The 17,958-nt window shown below is 42.6% G+C and overlaps 1 protein-coding gene across 1 annotated transcript in view; it reads left to right on the forward strand.

Moving 5' to 3' along the window:
* Positions 1-17,958, forward strand: part of LDLRAD1 (low density lipoprotein receptor class A domain containing 1) — a 154,503-nt gene that overhangs the window by 104,234 nt on the left and 32,311 nt on the right. The window contains exon 4 of the mRNA XM_078670403.1: positions 11,967-12,095. Coding sequence (XP_078526529.1) covers positions 11,967-12,095 — 129 coding nt within the window. The remainder of the gene's footprint in view (positions 1-11,966; positions 12,096-17,958) is intronic.

The following is a 17,958-nucleotide window of genomic DNA, read 5'->3' on the forward strand; positions in this document are numbered from 1 at the left end:
TTAGAAAATGAACGTGATTGTGATCCCTGCAGTTTTTCCAGATCACATACCACCGCCTGTTCAAAAGTCGCCACCTCCGAAGGTAGCATAGCCAGTTGAGGGGTGAACGAGGGGTTAACACCTTGCCTGGGCTGGAAGTCCACCCAGGACCAGGCATCAGTGAGTCTTCAAGGAACCTGTTCCCAGAGGAGCTGGAAGACAGGAGGGTGGAGAGAAAGCGAAATCCAGATCTTGCCAAGTTGAAATAAGACAAGGAGCAGGCCCTTGCCAAACTAGAGAAGGAGCAGGCCCTTGCCAAACTGGAGAAAGAACAAGCTCTGGAGGACAAAAAGCTGGCCACAGAGGAGAGAAAGATGGCTCATGAGTCCAGTATGAGAGAGCTGGACATAAGAGCACTACAGGTGGACTCCAGCAGTAATGGTGGTAGCGTACCCACAGTGTCCACTGGTGAAACAAGGGTCCCCATCCCAAAAGACTTGGTGCCCAATTATACGGTGGGGGATGACATTGACAAATGGTTTGCAGTCTTTGAGGTTGCTCTAGGAGTGCACAAAGTCCCTGAGGATGCCTGGGTAGTCCATGGAGGTACAGTCCTACAGTAGGGAGGGAAAAACTCAACACTGGAGGCAGAGGATCAAACATGCTATACCGTGATGAAAGCCATTCTGGTTAGTAAGTTTGGTCTGACCCTTGAGAGGTATAGGTTGAGGTTCAGCGGCAGCCATAACATCTCATCATAAACATGAGTGGATTTCCTTGATTTTGCCAGCAGGCACTGAAGGTATGAGAGATTGGCAGCAAGGTTGATGATTATTCAGGGCTGTGCAACTTACATTTGAAGGAGCACATGCTTGATATTTGTTTTCCAGTGTTACACCAAAACCTGGTTGATAGCAAGTTGACTGACCCTGGGACACTTGCTGAGGAGGCAGACATCTGGGTCAGCACCCAGTGTCCAAGAGGGTATCTGGGGGGACTCCTAAAAGGGTGGTCAGGGTTCCCAAAAGAAGAAAGAGAGGGGAGAGAAAAAGAAGCAGTTCTCTTAAGTCCCCCATGAATGGTTAACAGGGGAAAGGGTCCAATTCCCAATCTGGCCACCAGAAAAAGAGCTTCCCTGACATGATTCAGACAAAACTTCCCAAATGCTATGAGTGTTTTGTGTATTGGCACTACATGGGTGATCACAAGTGCCCAAAAAGAGCACCATCTCCCACTAGAGGAAAGACACCTGAGGTCGCAAGTATAATGCTTGGGAGGAGTATGTGAAAGTAAGTGGGGGGAACTCAGACAGGTTACCCTAAAATCCCTGGGTGACGTGGAGATGGTTCTAAAATCCATGTGCCATCAAATACTGCAAAGTATAGGCAATGGGTTACCATCAATGGACAAGGTGTTGAGGATCTGAGGGACACATGAGCCAGTATGTCTATGATAAGGAGTCATCTGGTGGCCCAAAAGCAAGTTATACCCAATGAATTCCACCAGGTTGTGGTGGCTGACAACAAGGAGGGCCACTATCCAGTGGCCTTTGTTCCATTTGAGTGAGGGGTGAGAGGGTCTCAGGTCTTCTGAAAGTTGCTGTGAGCCCTGCAATGCCTCTGGACTGTCTATTAGGGAATGGCGTTGAGCACACTTTCTGGAAACAAGTGGAGTTTAAGGCACACTTGGAGATGTTATGGTTGTCTGAGTGAATATGTGCTACCGCCAGGTCCTTGACTGTCCAAGAGGGGAGTCAAGAATATCTGGAGCCTGGAAAAATGGGCCAGATAGCTGCCAAAAGAGGAAAGGATAGGGTATGTGGGAAACAAGCCCCTGAATGTCTTCCAGCTGAGGTGGGTGGGACACCTGAGGATGACGCCCCAAAGCCCACTGTACAGGACATTGCCTCCCTTGGTGACCTGCCTGAACTTGCTTGATGGCAAGTAAAAGGTGGACCCACCAGGTAGGAGTTCTGTAAGGCACAGAGAGCATGCCCAACCCTGGAGGATGTGAGGGAACAGGCTGAAGCCCAGGCAACAGGTGATGCCTCTGGCAATCACAACATTTACTGGGAGGACAACGTCCTTTACAGTGAGCCTAAGGCACCTGTGCTGTGCATGGTGTAACAAGGGCCTTGGTGGTCCCCACTACTACAGGGCATTCCAACCAGATTTGGCTTATGAAATACCACTGGCAGGACATCTGGGCCAAGACAGGACCTTTGCAAGGTTTGTCCCTCACTTTTATTGGCCTAGGATAAAGATTTTCTCAGATGGATACTGTAGGACATTCTTGACCTGCCAGGCCAGCAAAAAGATAGGACAGAGTCTGAAAGCCCCCTTTAATCCCATCCCTGTTATTAGCACAACCTGAGAGAGGGTAGGCATCAACATTGTTGGGCCTAATGCTCCCCAGACAGCCTCTGGCTGCAGGTTTATTGTAGTGCTGGTGGATCATGTCACAAGGTATCCTGAAGCCTTACCTCTAAGGACTGCGACAGCACCTGCAGTGGCTAAGGCTCTAATGGGGATTTTTACCAGAGTGGGTTTACCCAATGAAGTGGTGTCTGTCAGGGGGCACCACCTTTATGTCTGCTTATATGTAGTAAATGTGGAAGGAGTATGGAGTGACTTAAAAGTTCTCTACTCCCTACGATCCACAAACCAATCGGCTTGCTGAAAGGTTCAACAAGACTCTCAAAGGCATGATCAAGGCCCTCCAGAGGCTCTAAGGAGTAACTGGGATGTCCTCTTGCCATGCCTTCTCTTTGCTTACAGAAAGGTACCACAGAAGGTGGATGGATTTAGCCCCTTTGGACTTCTGTCTGGTCATCCTGTAAGGGGACCTCTGAGTCTGGTAAAATAAAGGTGGTAGCAAGTTCCTAGGAAAATGCAACAGGATGTAGTTTGCTACATGCTGACCTTCAGAAGCCAGATGGCTAAGTTGTGGAAGCAAGCTTCTGACAACTTAGAGGCCAGCCAGGAAGTGATGAAGCAGTGATATGACCAAACGGCTACTTCTGTAGAATTGCAACCCAGACAAAGAGTATGGGTAATGGAACTCATGGACTATTGGACTGGGCCATATGAGATAGTTGAGAGGAATGGTGAGATCACATACCTGGTGGAGCTAAAGATCTCCAGGCACCCCCAGAGGTGTTCAATATCAACTGTCTCAAACCACACTGTGAGAGGTCTGAAGTCACCATGCTGTGGTGAAAGAGAGGAAGAGGAGAGTGAACATCTCCATGATATCTTAGCCTCCACGGAGAAGGATGAGTCAGTGGAAGGTGTGATCCTTTCCACTCCTCTGCCTTCTGAACAGCAGAGTGACTATCACCAATTGCTGGGACAGTTTGCCATTCTGTTTTTTCTCACTTCTAGGACTACCCACCTGTGTACCCATGATGTGGACACAGGAGACAGCCTCCCTGTCAAGAATAAATCTTACAGGCTGTTTCACAAAGTAAGGGCCAGCATCAAAGATGAGGTTTCTAAGATGTTGGAGATGGATCCCTCCTGTAGCTCCTGATAGAGCCCTGTGGTGCTGGTACCAAAAACTGCCCCACCGTTTGCTACACCTCATCTCAGGTTCTGTTTAGACTATTCAATTATGTCACTAAGACTGATGCTCATCCTATTCCCCATGCTGATGAGCTGATTAACTGGTTGGATGCTACCCAGTACCTGAATACCTTTGATCTTCAGGATACTGGTAGCAAAGAAGAGATCAGCCTTCTCCACTCCACAGGGCCATCATCAGTTTAGGGTAATGCCCCTTGGCCTCAGGAATGGCCCTGCCATCTTCCAGAGGTTGGTGAACAAGGTCTTATCTGGGATAGATGCCTTCAGTATTGCTTACCTGGATGACATAGCTGTCTTCAGCAGCAGCTGGAAGGGCCACCTCTTTCACCATCAGGAAGTGCTTCAGGCTCTGAAACAGGCAGGCCTTACTATCAAGGCCAGTAAGTGCCAGATAGGGCAGGGGTCTGTGGTGTACTTGGGACACCTGGTGGGGCGGGGTAAGGTGCAGCCCCTCCAGGCCAAGATAGACACTATCATGGCCTGGGAACCCCCAAAACCCAGACTGAGGTAAGAGCTTTCTTAGGCCTCACTGGGTGCTATACGGGGTTTGGCAAGGGATATGGCACAATTGTTGCTCCCTTGACAGAGCTGACTTCGAAGAAGCAGCCCAGAAATGTGAGTTGGACAGAGGCATGCAAAAAAACACTTGACTCCCTGAAGCAGGGCATGTACACAGCATCTTTGCTCCAAGCCCCTGACGTCTCCAAGAAATTCATTGTTGAAACCTCAAAACATTCCATATTGGCAGTTTTTTCACAGCTAAATGAAGAAGGCCTAGACCAACCTGTAGCCTTCATCTCTAGGAGGTTACTTCCCAGGGAACAAAGGTGGAGTGCTTTTGAAATGGAAGCTGTTGCTGTGGTTGGGCTCTGACAAAGTTGCGATCATAAACCTGTCTGGGACTTACTTTCTGGTTCAGACAGACCGCAAGCCCCTCATGTGGCTAATGCAAATGAAGGGTGAGAATCCCAAATTGTTAAGGTGGTCCATCGCCCTAGAGAGAAAGGACATGAGGACAATGCTGATAGTCTTTCCAGGTTCTTCGCCTTAGTGATGAGAACTCCCAAGAGGTTGGGTAGCTCTCCCTGCTTTTAGCTGGGGGGGGGGGCATGTGTTAGACCAATGTTAGAAATTGTGTTTCTGGTTTGCTGAGTATGCATCCTGTACAATCAGAAACCACAATCCTAGTCAGGGTAAGTCAGATCCACACTTTAAATGAACCTGTGCTCACTCTTTAGTCAGTCTGGCTCAACTAAAGAGGCAATGTGTTAAGTATTTGTGCAATACAACAACAGTAAAATAGTGAAAACACCACAAAAGACTCCACACAGGTTTAGGAAAATAAAGTATGATTTTTATAAATAACTCAAGACCAAAATGAAAAAAATCCTAGAAGTAGCAGTCGCAATATGAATTTTCAAAGATTAAATGCAAAAATAGCGTTTAGAAGCAAATAGTACTTTAAGAGTTAATCACTCGCGCTGAACTGGGACGAAGGAAAGAGTTTAGGCCACCCGTTATGGAGCATAGGCCAGCTACAAGACCGGCACAGTGCCTACTGAGCAAAAATACCTTAATCCTTGAAACACGAGCTGCGGGATGCGTCAATCGATGCGTCAATGGCAGTCCCGTAGTTGAGTAGATGCGTTGGTTTTCTCCATGAGTTGATTGTGATGTGCCAGTTTACGAAAATAAATAGTCAGTTCCGCGATGCATTGATTCCGTAACCGATGCGCCAGATTGCTCCACTCTGTCGGTGAGATGCGGGGATCGTGCTTCAGCAGTAGCGGCGATGTGGTGGTCTCTACGGCTGTTCCGATGACGTTGCTCAGGCCCCAAGTGTGATGCAGCAATTCTGTTCCCGCTTCAGTGCCGATGCGGTGTTTCTGCTCATCGCAGCATAGGATGCGTCAGCTTCTTCCCTGGAGCAAACACCTGAAGTCACTGCCAATGACCCAGGCAAAGGAGCAGGGTTAAAGACTTTGATGCCCTTGAGTCTTTGAGACCCCAGGAAGCTAGTCAGCTAGCCCTTGGAGACACCCTGGGGCAGTCAGAGGGAGCAAGTAGGCAGCTGAGTGCACAGCAAAGCAGCAGTCTTCTAGAGCAGCAGTCCAGCAATCAGCAATCTTCAGCACAACAGTCCTCGTTCTTGTCAAAGTGGTTTCAGTCTGGAACTGTACTGAGATGGTAGGGTCAGAGGCCCAGTACTTATACCCAGTTTCCCTTTGAAGTGGGGGTGACTTCAAACAAGGGTCTTTGAAGTGCACACAGCTCCCTTCATCCTGCCATGGCTCATGGTTTACTACAGGGGGGTCTGCAGATCTTTGTGTGTGGCCAAAGCACAGCCTTTTCAGTTGTAAGTGTGAGGCTGTGCTCAGCCCCTCCCTCCCAGGGAGTTTCATGAAGTCACACCCAGCTTTTCCTTTGTGTGGGACTATCTAGAAGGAATACACGAAGCCAGCCAGTGATCAGAGACAGGCAGCAGATACCAAGGAGCTAAGAGCAGGAAAATGTCCAACTTTCTAAAAGTGCCAGATGGGTAACTACAGAACCCCTTTTGCAATTAAAGAAGAATTGCCATTACCATTCCAGAGGTACTGAATATGACATCAATACTTTCTCTCCATTAGGAATCATGCCAAGTCGAAGTGGCAGTGTAAACTGCACACACAGGCTCTCCAGTGGCAGGCCTGAGACATGTTTAAAGTACCACTTGTGTAGGTGGCACACACATTGCTACAGGCCCACTAGAAGCATTTACTTTACAATCCCTGGGCACATGTAGTGCACTGTACTAGGAACCTACAGGTACATTAAATGTGTCAATTGTGGATACATTACACAAACCATGTTTTAGGAGAGACGCACATGCACTTTAGCACTGGTTCAGAGTCCTAAGGCCAACAAAAAGAATCAGCCAAAAGAGTAGGTAAGCAGACAACAAGTTTCGGGGAAGACCACCCTAAGGATGCCAGGTCTAAAACCCTTTAAATATTTTTTAGCCAAAGCTATCCTTCAAGTGCACCTTTCAGCAAGTAAAATGGATGCACCAGGGTGTAAGTGTTGGTATCTGTGCTTTTTTCAGGAAAGGGGAATACAATAATAACACAGTGTGTACCAAGCCCTAATGTAATCTAATTTTAAATCTTTGAGCAATACCAGACTACAATTGTATGAAGATCTTAATTGTGGTAGATCAGGCTACGGATTGGCAGTTGGTTGTTCATAGAGCATTTACTTGTATTTGTCTTGCCTCGCCCTCAAAATTCCACCCCAAACGATGGCGTAAACACAACTAGGCAGAAGACATAAAACACACCACCACCTAGAAAAGGGGGTTCACTTTATAAAATAAACACATCAAAGACTCCCTTTTTAGAATGAGGCTTGGGATTTTATTTTTGCAACCATCTCTAACAGAAAGGCTTTCCCAGATGTCAAATGAACAATATTCACATGTATATAGAGATATATATTTATATGCAAGCAATAATCGACACTTGGCAAATGGAACAGTTAAATGCATGAAGAATAATAATGAATAAACAAGCAACAAATAATACTGGATGTCCTGCAAGAAATCCGAAAGATAAATACACTAAATACATCAAATGGTTTCTTTGGATGTGTACTCTGACTCACTCACACATTACAAACAAAACACCTCAAATAATTATAGCCACTGGCCACACATCACAATGGCAATAATCAAAACTCAAACACTTTACTTGGTGCTAACATTGCATCTTAGCCCACTTCAGACAGTGGGATTTACAGCCGGGGATAAGAGCCTCAGCAACCAAGGTTTCGCTGTACACGAAGTAGACGCATCCGTCTCCATTCGGATTCCAAAATCCCGGTTTTTAAGTCAATAACCCTCAGCTTTATCCTCACAAATTACACTAGAAGGTTGGAGAGTCTTTCCTTCTGCGCCAGGAAACTTACTGGAACTGGGCAGCTTCCATGCAAGCATTCCAGGGCAAAAGGAGTACCCAAGTTCCCTCTACATTCTCACATGTTCCAGCCTTTATCTTAACTAGGCTTACGAAAGCCTTCCAGGGTACATTAAACAATCTCTCACAAAACAATCTTGAACGTGATTAACACAAACAACTTGCAAACACTCTGGGGGCCTGTCTGTGCGCTAAGAAAAGCTCAAGCAAGGCAGAGTCAGAATTCAGGATGACATGAGGCCATGTCAAAACCAATAGTAAGAACTTCATAATACTTCCCAATGTACAACACAATGCACATTTGTGCGCCATTGCCCATAGCATCACATACTTCATCTCTCAATTTACAACACTATGCACATTTGTGCACCACTGCTCATAACACTGCACTTCGAGACCAAAAAGTACATGCCACACCTCTCTCTCTCATGTTTTCAGATGCACATCCCACACGTTCTGTTCTTGGCAAGTTGTTCTACTCTGACAGCTCCCACTTCAAAACTACAAGAAGAAATCTTCAAGAGAAACAAGGCAAATGCAGGACGTACATTAATGAAGCACCAAAAAGACAATTAAAATGATGGTAGTCAAAGGTCATCACGTCCTGTCAGATCATAAAAGTGCCTCTAGCACTACAGTATTGCTCAAATCTCTGGCTGTGCATTAAAGGACATAATGACATTTTTCTCTATAGGGCCTTCTTTTGTGTGTGTTGCTCTATTGTGGCTCCTTGGGCTCTTTTTCCCAGTTTTCCCCTTGCTTTAGATGCCATTGTCTTCACAGGCAAACACATTTGAATTCTACAGCATTTGGTTGTTGCTTTCTTTGCTCTATCTCTCTCTCTCACCTTAGGAGGGTCATCTTTTTTGCTCTCTCGTGAGGACTTCTGAGCTCTTTTTTTTTTTAAACGGTATTGCCCACGGAGTGCTCTGTTCTCGTGTTGAGCATGTCACCATGCCAACCATCTTGCCGAAAAAAGGATCCCATTTCCCCAGACAAACTGCATAATGTTGATGGTAAAATCCTAATTTTTAATAGTCATTCTTTTCAAAATATCACCTTGCTGAATATCAAGGCCTTACTGCCTTCTCCCCTCGTTGGAATAAGTAAACCTTTGCCAGACCTTTAAAGGAGGTCTGATCTATGCCAGATCTCTTCCCAGTCATTGTTAGGATATCTTTAATCTACTACTGAATCAGTGTCACCTTAAGGATTTTGGGGGCCCTGGGCTAGACTTATTTTGGGGCCCATAGACCGAACAAATTTTAATTGTATTACCCATTTGCTGCCAATTTAAAAAAGCATGATGCCAAACAATTCTAAATTACATGTTAAACTTTAACAGGGTCACAAAAGAAATTGAAATATGTCTTGCCCGGGACCCTAAGTATCCTTAAGATGACAATTGGTAGAGAGACAGAGCCCGAAGGAGAGGTAGGAAAAGAGAAAGATAGTTTTAGCTAGAGAAATAGAATATACAGGTCCAATAGAGAAGAAGTTAATTTTCCCAGGGGCCTCCTTGGAAGGTGGGGGCCCTAGGCACCTCCCTACTTTGTCCATGCCTTAAAAAGTCTCTGTACTGAACCACAACTTTGATCTTTTGTTCTTCATAGTGACTTGCTTGTCAGACAGTTCCCATCCTCACTTTCATATTGTCTTGCCTGATAGCTTTACCATTTTATGCAAAGACCCCGCTGGGAGGCAGGGGTGGATGGGTGGGGAAGTTGCGATCATTTATAGGGCAGCACTGAAACTCACTTCCCCCTCTTCCTGTGCTGAGTTACCTTCTTAGACTATCACTTGTAAAATCACCTTCTCTCGAATGGCTTCCTGATCTTTTACCCCAACTTACCGGCTCTCTGATGCCCAGATAGTTTTGCTTTACTCTTTGTTGGACCTCTCACGTGACCTTGTAGTGGCATCTGCTAGATTTACGATCTTGGGCAATTTTATTCTTCAAGCAGGGACTAAAGATAATACCATCTTTCCGTGGTTAGCATCTGAGCTCTTCTCCCTTGTTGTAAATCTGATTATATCCAGCCCTCCTCAGAGAGTAGGTTTCAGGCTAGGCTTTATTTGCTATGAGAATGGGTCAATGGACAATTCAAATACCGTCCTCGTTATCTGTCCCCAAATTACTATTTGATCTCCTTTGGTAAGCTGATCCAGAGTTTCAGTCTTGTCTTGATATCCTACGTGGATGATTTGAAAATCCTTCTTAAATTTGATATCTGGGCCACTGACTGACTCTTCTATAAATGCCTAATCGCGGTACAGGATGGGATGGCGGCTAGCTTTCTAAAGTTGTACTAAGGCAGGGCTAAGATTGGTGCCTACGAAAACTCCTCGATCTGGTCCAAGTCCCTTTGGCCATCTTCCTTTGGTATATTTCCAGCCCCGGCCAGAAAGTGAAAAATCTTGACTTCTGGTTTGGACAAGAGCTTTCACTGAATAGTCGAATTCTGTACTTCCTGTCTTGTGCTCAATAGCTGGGCCACAGTGATCAGAGCCACCATGCTTTCTTGTATAGACTACAACAACTTTTATACTTGTGCCTCTCAGAGTACCAGATTTGTAAACTTTGGATAATTGAAAACATGGCAGTGTAGGTGGCTGCTGGTCTTATTACGATTGCTCATGCTCCTCAAGCACACTGTAGGCTCCATTGACTGCTGATAAAGAGCAGAATTCAGTTCAAGGCTCTTTGTTTTATACACTGAGCCTTCCACAAGTTATGTTCCTTCCGGTTTTCACACTACACCTTGACTATATCGCTTAGATCAGATGGCCTGTTGCTTCTCCAGGTCCCCTGTTGTTGTCAGACTCATGCAGCAGGGAGATTGTTGACTGTTCTGAGCACTACACCCTAGAATAACCACCCTTTTGAGCTTTGGTGCTTTTTCGTAAAAAAATGACCAAGCATTCACAAAACCATTGACTTTGCCAATGTTTTTTAGCCATGTTGTACAGCATCGTGGCTGCTGTGCAGCATGGCTAAAGAAAGGTCATCAAGTCATGTTGTAGGCAGCATGCATTCAAGGTTGCTATGTATGTGGTCATTCTTTTCAAATGTATTGATAGTAGATGGTTTGGTAAATAAAAAGTAGCAAAAATTAGCTTTTATAGAATGTAGTGCAAAAGCACTTTAAAATAAAAAAGGATGAGAGAGTTGCAGGTATTGGGGGATGGAGGGAGTGATGCAACATGGCGGATGGGGGGAGAAGCAACACAAGAGAGAGAACTGGGGAAATTGGAGAATCTTGCGTTAAAGAGAAAGGTACAGTGCAGGGACACTCGTGCGAAAGAAAGTAACACGAGTGACGGTGGGAAGAGAAAAGCACATGGGCAAGTGATAATAATGTGCCAGGTGGGGGGGACAGTTGGAAAACACTGGGGAGACAGCTGGAAAACACATCCACTCTATGCAGTGCATACACAAAAAGAAAACAAATTGGGGCATATTACCAAGGGTGGCGATAGGCAATTATCGCCGGTTTAGCTGCTGTTTTCGGCCGCTAAGTGGCGATAATTCTATCGCTCTATTAGCAAGCTGTCGCTAACTAATGTTAGCGACAGCTTTTAGGCGATAGCGAGCGGTTTGGGGCCCGCTTTGCATGTTAGCGATATTTATCGCTAATGACATGCAAAGTGGGCGTACCCAACCTGTTAGCGACTGAATGCAGTCGCTAACGCCGCTATCGCCTATTAGCAAGGCAGGCGTAGCGATGAAAATATTCCCGCTATTGCCAAAAACCAACGCCTGCTCAGACCAGTTCTTAGCCATGTTATCCAATGGGAGGTGGATAAAATGGCTAAGAGCATTTCGTCGGTAATGCGTGAATATCGCGATATTCACGCATTTCGCCGCTATCGCTGGATATTTTAGCACAATGGAGAAAAACGTTGCTAATAGCATGTTTTCTCTGCTAACCTATCCAGCGATAGGCAGCGATAAAAAAATCGTCGCTAAGCCTATTTAGCGATAATTATCGCTACTTGTTGGTAATATGCCCCGTAGTTCTCTAAAAATGGGTCACGGAAGAATAGCAGCCATCCAATTGGATAGATGATAAAAAGGCTATGCTCCATAGGAGGGACAAACACCAGATTGACATGCTGGAACACAAAAAGGAGTTGAATAAGAAGCAAGCAAATGAGAGTGACAGTAAAGCCATCCAATGGTATTACATGGGAGAAATGTAAACCCCTGTATATTCTTGGTAATCCCACAATATGTATTTAGCAGTAAAACCAGCCTGCGCTGTCTAGTATATTCGACTTATAAATCGATCTCTCCTTCAAGTTTCATGCTGTCCTTGTTCTCTGGTCCTGCCATCCTTGGGGCTCTGCATTGACAATTGACAGTCTTGGGATGCTATCAAGTGAAAGTTTGAACTTAATAAATTATTAAATAAATACATACATAAATAGATGTATTCCTCTTGTCTAGGTAACTTACCCAAGAGTCTTCCAGGATACCTAATATTCTGGTGTGGAAATGGCATTAATTGGATTTACATTGATGAGAAGTGTAATAGATACAATAACTGTGGAGACTGTTCCGATGAAGTTGGCAGTCGTAAGTAACAGATCTGTTCTTTGGTTATTATAGAACTGCAATAACCATCTTGTACTAAAGAATTGATTATAAGTGATTTTTTCATAAGAATTATTACTAACCACAAGATCAATGACTGTATTTCCTTTCTGTGATTTACTCATGGAGTTAGCAAGAACCACAAGGTATAACAAAACTTGTATTCCAAATATGCAATACAGTGTAATAAAATCAGTAGAGCGTATTGGTATAATATCTAACTTCTGCAAATGGAATATACTGGCACATTTACATTTTTATTTATTAATAATATTCATGGACAAAGAGTGGAATCTTGCAATGCATAATTTAAGTAGCAATGCACATGTAACTATTTTGCACATATTTGTAACGAAAACATTTACATATGACACTCATGGGATTACTGAAGAGATCATTTTGTGAATTGGGCACAAAGAATTTTATTTCCAGTCATTGAATATAAGTGTGAAAGCTGTATTATCTAGTTTTTGTTTAAGAAAGTTTTTTTTTCTTTATTTGCATTTTGAATTAAATACAAACATATGTCATAAGTAAATGGAAAACTAAAAATATGAAGAAGAATTTACAAAACATATGCAATGAGCAATAAACCAATAATATTAAGGATATAAAAATGGGAAGATAGAAAGAAAGAAAAAGAAAAAGACAGGCGAAGTAGAAAAGAAGAATAGAAGGACAAAAGAGGAGAAGGAGAAAGAAAAAGAAAGAAAGGGGAAGAGGGGAATAAGTGGAATGACTAAGAATCAGTCAGGGAATCGGTTGGAAGAAAGATAAGAAGTAAAAGGGAGCCAAAGAAGATCGGATTTAATTTTCAGGGGAACAGAAGAGGCTGAAGCGATAGCAATCCTATGTTCATCACAAATAAAATTCCACCAAGTGTGAACTGAAATTTTAGAATTATCTTTCCAACATAATAAAATAACTTTAAATGCAAGGGAAATAAACAAGTCCAACAGTCCTGCAGAAGAAGAGTTAATATCAACTTCAGACAACAACGAACCTAAGAAAATATTCTGAAAGGATAACGTGGTAGAGCAACAAAATATTCGCATACATATCTTCCAAATTAATGGCACGAGTTACTTCCTGGAGAGTAATTTCGTTTTCCAGGAGAGCAAAATCATCCGGTAATGAAGGGGGAGCCGGAAGATTGTCAAAAAAGGATGATAAGTTTAAATCTGAGGGGTGTGTGTCATCAGTGTACAAGGATTGATAGTAGGAATGGAAAACTTCAGCGATATCCTCATCTGCCGAAACCAATTTATTTAGAGAATCATTAAAAATTGGGCCTACATTTTTACGTTCAGTTTTAATTTTTAGGTAGTTAGCCAGCATTTTCCCCGCTTTATTCTGGCCACCATGAAATTTGGATTTAATTTTAAGTAGAGTAGTACATGCCTCATTAGTAATAATTTTATTGAGTTCTGTTTTGGCCAAAATTAAATCATGAAGGGAAGAGGAGGATTTAGAAGAGATAACACAGGGAAACAGTCATACAACAGGTGTTTAAGCGACCCAGTTTCTGTAGCACAAGACCAGCATAGTAAGGAAGATGTATGGGAAAACTTATGAAGACTTACAGGGGTGAAAAGGACTCTATGGTATAAGAAAAGTAGGGATTGAGTAATGCGAGCAGCAGGAGATACTTTAAACAGTTTGGACCATATACGATCCCACAGTGAGATAGGGAAAGTAGTATCAAGGTCAGATTCCCATGCAGTCTCAACAATTGATTTAGGACGGTCAGTATCCAAGGACATTAACGAAGTATAAACAAGGGCAGCTTTAGGTTGTTGAAGTGAGAATAACGGGTACAGTGAAGAGGTAGGAACAAGGGAGGGTAAAACGTCAGGCATTGAGAGAGAACTTAGGTGTGATTGAATAGCAGACATAATAATAACATATTCAGTAATATAAGACAGAGGTAAGTTAAATCGTATTTGCATTTCCGGAAACGGAATGAGAGAAACATTATCAAAAAATTGATGAACAAATTCAATATTCTTTTCTTTCCAGTGCTTAAAGTAAAATGTCTTGCCTTTATATCTAAGAAACTTGTTATACCATACAACAGATAATAAGAAACATTGTAAAGGAGACAAGTTGGAGGAGAAGACATTATATAATACTGTTTGGGAATATTGTAAAATAGGGAATTTGGTTAAAAAAGAACATTTGGACATAAAAACAATATGTTGAAAGGGAAAATCTTTCAGTAGAGAGCGTTCTAAAAGAACCCATGTAGGTATAGGAGTATCATTAAAATCATAGGCCAAAGAAAAGGATTGTTTAATCAGGAAGGCGGAGTGATACATTTTAAAGTTGGGAAAGCGGACTCCTCCCTCAGACTTAGGGCGGACCAGCTTATGCATAGCTATTCTAGGATGCTTGTCATTCCATAAAAATTTAGAGCATAAAGCATTTATACGTGAGAAATATGAAATGGGAATTTTAAATGGAAGCATAGAAACAACATAAAGAACATGGGGGGTAATCATCATTTTAATCGTATCTAACCTACCCCACCGAGATAAAAATAATGGGGACCAAATTTGAAGAAGGGAGGTGATTTTCTTAATGAGAGAATCAAAAGTAAGTTTAAGGGTATCTCTCAGGGAGGGGGCAAACCAAATACCGAGATACTTAATTTTAGAGGGACACCATGCAAAATCAGTATTATTGAACATGAATTGATAACAAAGAGAATTAAGTGGGAGGGCTTCAGTTTTTGAGAGGTTCAATTTATATCCCGATACAGAGGAATATAACTGGACCTCATCCAAAGAGGGGGGAAGGGAGGATTCAGGATTAGACATATAAACCAACACATCATCCGCATAAGCAGACAGTTTAAGTTCAGTGGAAGACATTTTAAAACCAGTAATGTTAGGATTGGACCGAATTCTTTCTAAGAAGGGTTCTAGACAGAGGATAAATAATAAGGGAGAAAGGGGACACCCTTGACGAGTACCTCTGGATAAGGGGAAAGACTTGGAAAATTGGTTGTTAACAAAAATACTGGCACGAGGAGAGGAATAGAGAAGTTTGACCATTGAAATAAAGGAGGGACCAAAGCCGAACCATTGTAGGGTACGAAATAAAAACTGCCAATTGATTCGATCAAAAGCTTTTTCAGCATCTAAGGAGAGAGCTGCTAAAGGGACTTTAAGATGCTTGCTGTGAGCAATGACATTAGAGAACAAACGTGCATTGTCCGCAGCTAGTCTGCCCTTCACAAAGCCCACTTGATTCATGTTGATTAGACGGGGGATAAGGGAATCAAGACGAGCAGCAAGAATTTTAGCAAAAATTTTGCAGTCGTAATTGATTAGGGATATAGGACGATAATTTTTACACTGGGTATGGTCTTTATCAGGTTTCGGGATTATGATAATTAGTGCATCTAAAAATGACCCAGAGGCCTTTGCAGTAGAAATAAAGGAATTGAAGAGTTGTAGGAGTTTAGGAGCAAAAATATTATGGAACGAGGAATAAAATTCGACAGGTAGGCCATCCGGACCAGGAGCCTTCGATCTTTTGAGTGAATTAATGGCACAAGTTACTTCCTGGAGAGTAATTTCGTTTTCCAGGAGAGCAAAATCATCCGGTAATGAAGGGGGAGCCGGAAGGTTGTCAAAAAAGGATGATAAGTTTACATCTGAGGGGTGTGTGTCATCAGTGTACAAGGATTGATAGTAGAAATGGAAAACTTCAGCGATATCCTCATCTGCCGAAACCAATTTATTTAGAGAATCATTAAAAATTGGGCCTACATTTTTACGTTCAGTTTTAATTTTTAGGTAGTTAGCCAGCATTTTCCCTGCTTTATTCTGGCCACCATGAAATTTGGATTTAATTTTAAGTAGAGTAGTACATGCCTCATTAGTAATAATTTTATTGAGTTCTATTTTGGCCAAAATTAAATCATGAAGGGAAGAGGAGGATTTAGAAGAGAAATACATATGTTCAAGGTTTTTGATTTTTCGAAGTTTGTCATCATATTGTTTCCGATTAAGTTTCTTCTTCTTAGCAACATAGGATATTGTAAAGGCACGAAACGCAGCTTTAAATGCATCCCAATTATTAGGAATAGAGGTATCCGAGGGATTATTAAAATAAAAAAATTCATTGAAAAATTGCACACTTTCCTTCAAAAAAACGGAATCTGATAAAAGAAAAGTGTTAAACTTCCAACGATTAAATTTAGAGGAAGTAAGGGAGAGATCAAGTGTGGAATAAACAGGGGCATGATCAGATATGAATATGGACCCTATTTCAGATTTCTAAATGGAGGGGAGTAGGGGTTTGCTAACCATAATATAATCAATCCTGGAACGGGTGTAGTGAACATTAGAGAGAAAGGTATATTCCAACACATCAGGATTACACAATTTCCAAGAATCATACAAAGGACGCGAGGCAATGGCAGATTGGAAACTCTTATGTGATTTGTCGGGTTGAAATTTACTGGAGGATAATCTGTCAGAGAAAGGGTCTAACCATTGGTTAAAATCACCTGCAACAATAAAATTGGGGCAATCAATGGACGAGATCAGGGTTTTGATGGCAATCCAAAACTTGGGGTCAGGACGTACCGGGCCATAAATATATAGAAGCACCAGAGTCTTATCATGGATAACAACCCTAACCATTGCCCAACGTCCTTCATCATCATGTTGAGAGGAGATAATTTGTACATTCAATGCTTTGTGAAATAAAATAGCAACCCCTCCCTTTTTATGAAGAGCAGGAGAAAAAACAACTTGACCAACCCACTGTCTCTTTAACTTGAGTGATTCAACATCAGAACAATGTGTTTCTTGGAGAAAAACAACTTGAGAGTTAAGTTTAGATAAATGAGACAATACCTTTTGACGTTTGACAGGGTGACCAAGACCACGCACATTCCATGAGACAAAGTTACACACCATTGAGGTAAGGGACGACGGGCGGCAAGTGAAGAGGACACAGGGCAAGGGAATCACTACATGAAGGGAAACTGCAAAGACAAAAAATACGCGTGAAGATAGCTCTCAAATTACATACATCACAAGTAAAAAATCTGTTCAAGAGAACAAAGTACATCACAGAAAAGAGTAAACGCGGAAGAGACTTCAAAGGGAAAGAAAAATATATTGCAAAATAGAGGAGAAAAAGAAGGTGGAAACGAAAAAACAGAGAAAAGAGGGGGGAAAGAAAAGAGCACAGACGAAAGAAAGAGAAGAGGAAACAGATCAAGGCACAAAAGCCTGATCAGAGAAACAGAAAACAACCAAGACAACAGGGGCAAGGTTACACCAGATGGAGGACATATCCCCACGAGCTACCGGAAGACAGACAAATAGAAAAACATAGAAAAGGAATGTAAGAGCAAAAGAAGTAGCAGATGAATAACAAAAGTCAAATAAATAGAGTTAAGGATCAAGAGATGACAGAAAAGAGATGGAAGGACCACAGTTAAAAGGAAAAGAGCTATAGGTAAGGCAATGTTGAGTAGGAGTGGTATGCCATATTAGGAAGCAGCGTCCATCGTGGAGTGAGAAAAAGATTGTAGGTAGGCATTACGTTTTTGGGGATCATCAAATGATCTGGTTCGACCATTATGAGTGATCTTGCAAAAGCAAGGGTGAAGGATGCCATATTGAATGTTGAGTTGACGCATAAGAGGCCGTAGATTCAAGAATTCTTTTCTTCGGGCATTCGTCGCAGACGAGAGGTCTTGTGAGATAAAGATGTTATGACCAGACCACTGGAGACGCCTTTTGAGTCTGGCAGCTTTCAAAAGGCCATTAACTCTGTGAATTCCAAAAATAGCATAATAATTCCACGAGGTTTGTTAGAT

This window comes from Lissotriton helveticus, chromosome 1_2 (assembly GCF_964261635.1).
Source record: "Lissotriton helveticus chromosome 1_2, aLisHel1.1, whole genome shotgun sequence".
Classification (NCBI taxonomy): domain Eukaryota; kingdom Metazoa; phylum Chordata; class Amphibia; order Caudata; family Salamandridae; genus Lissotriton; species Lissotriton helveticus.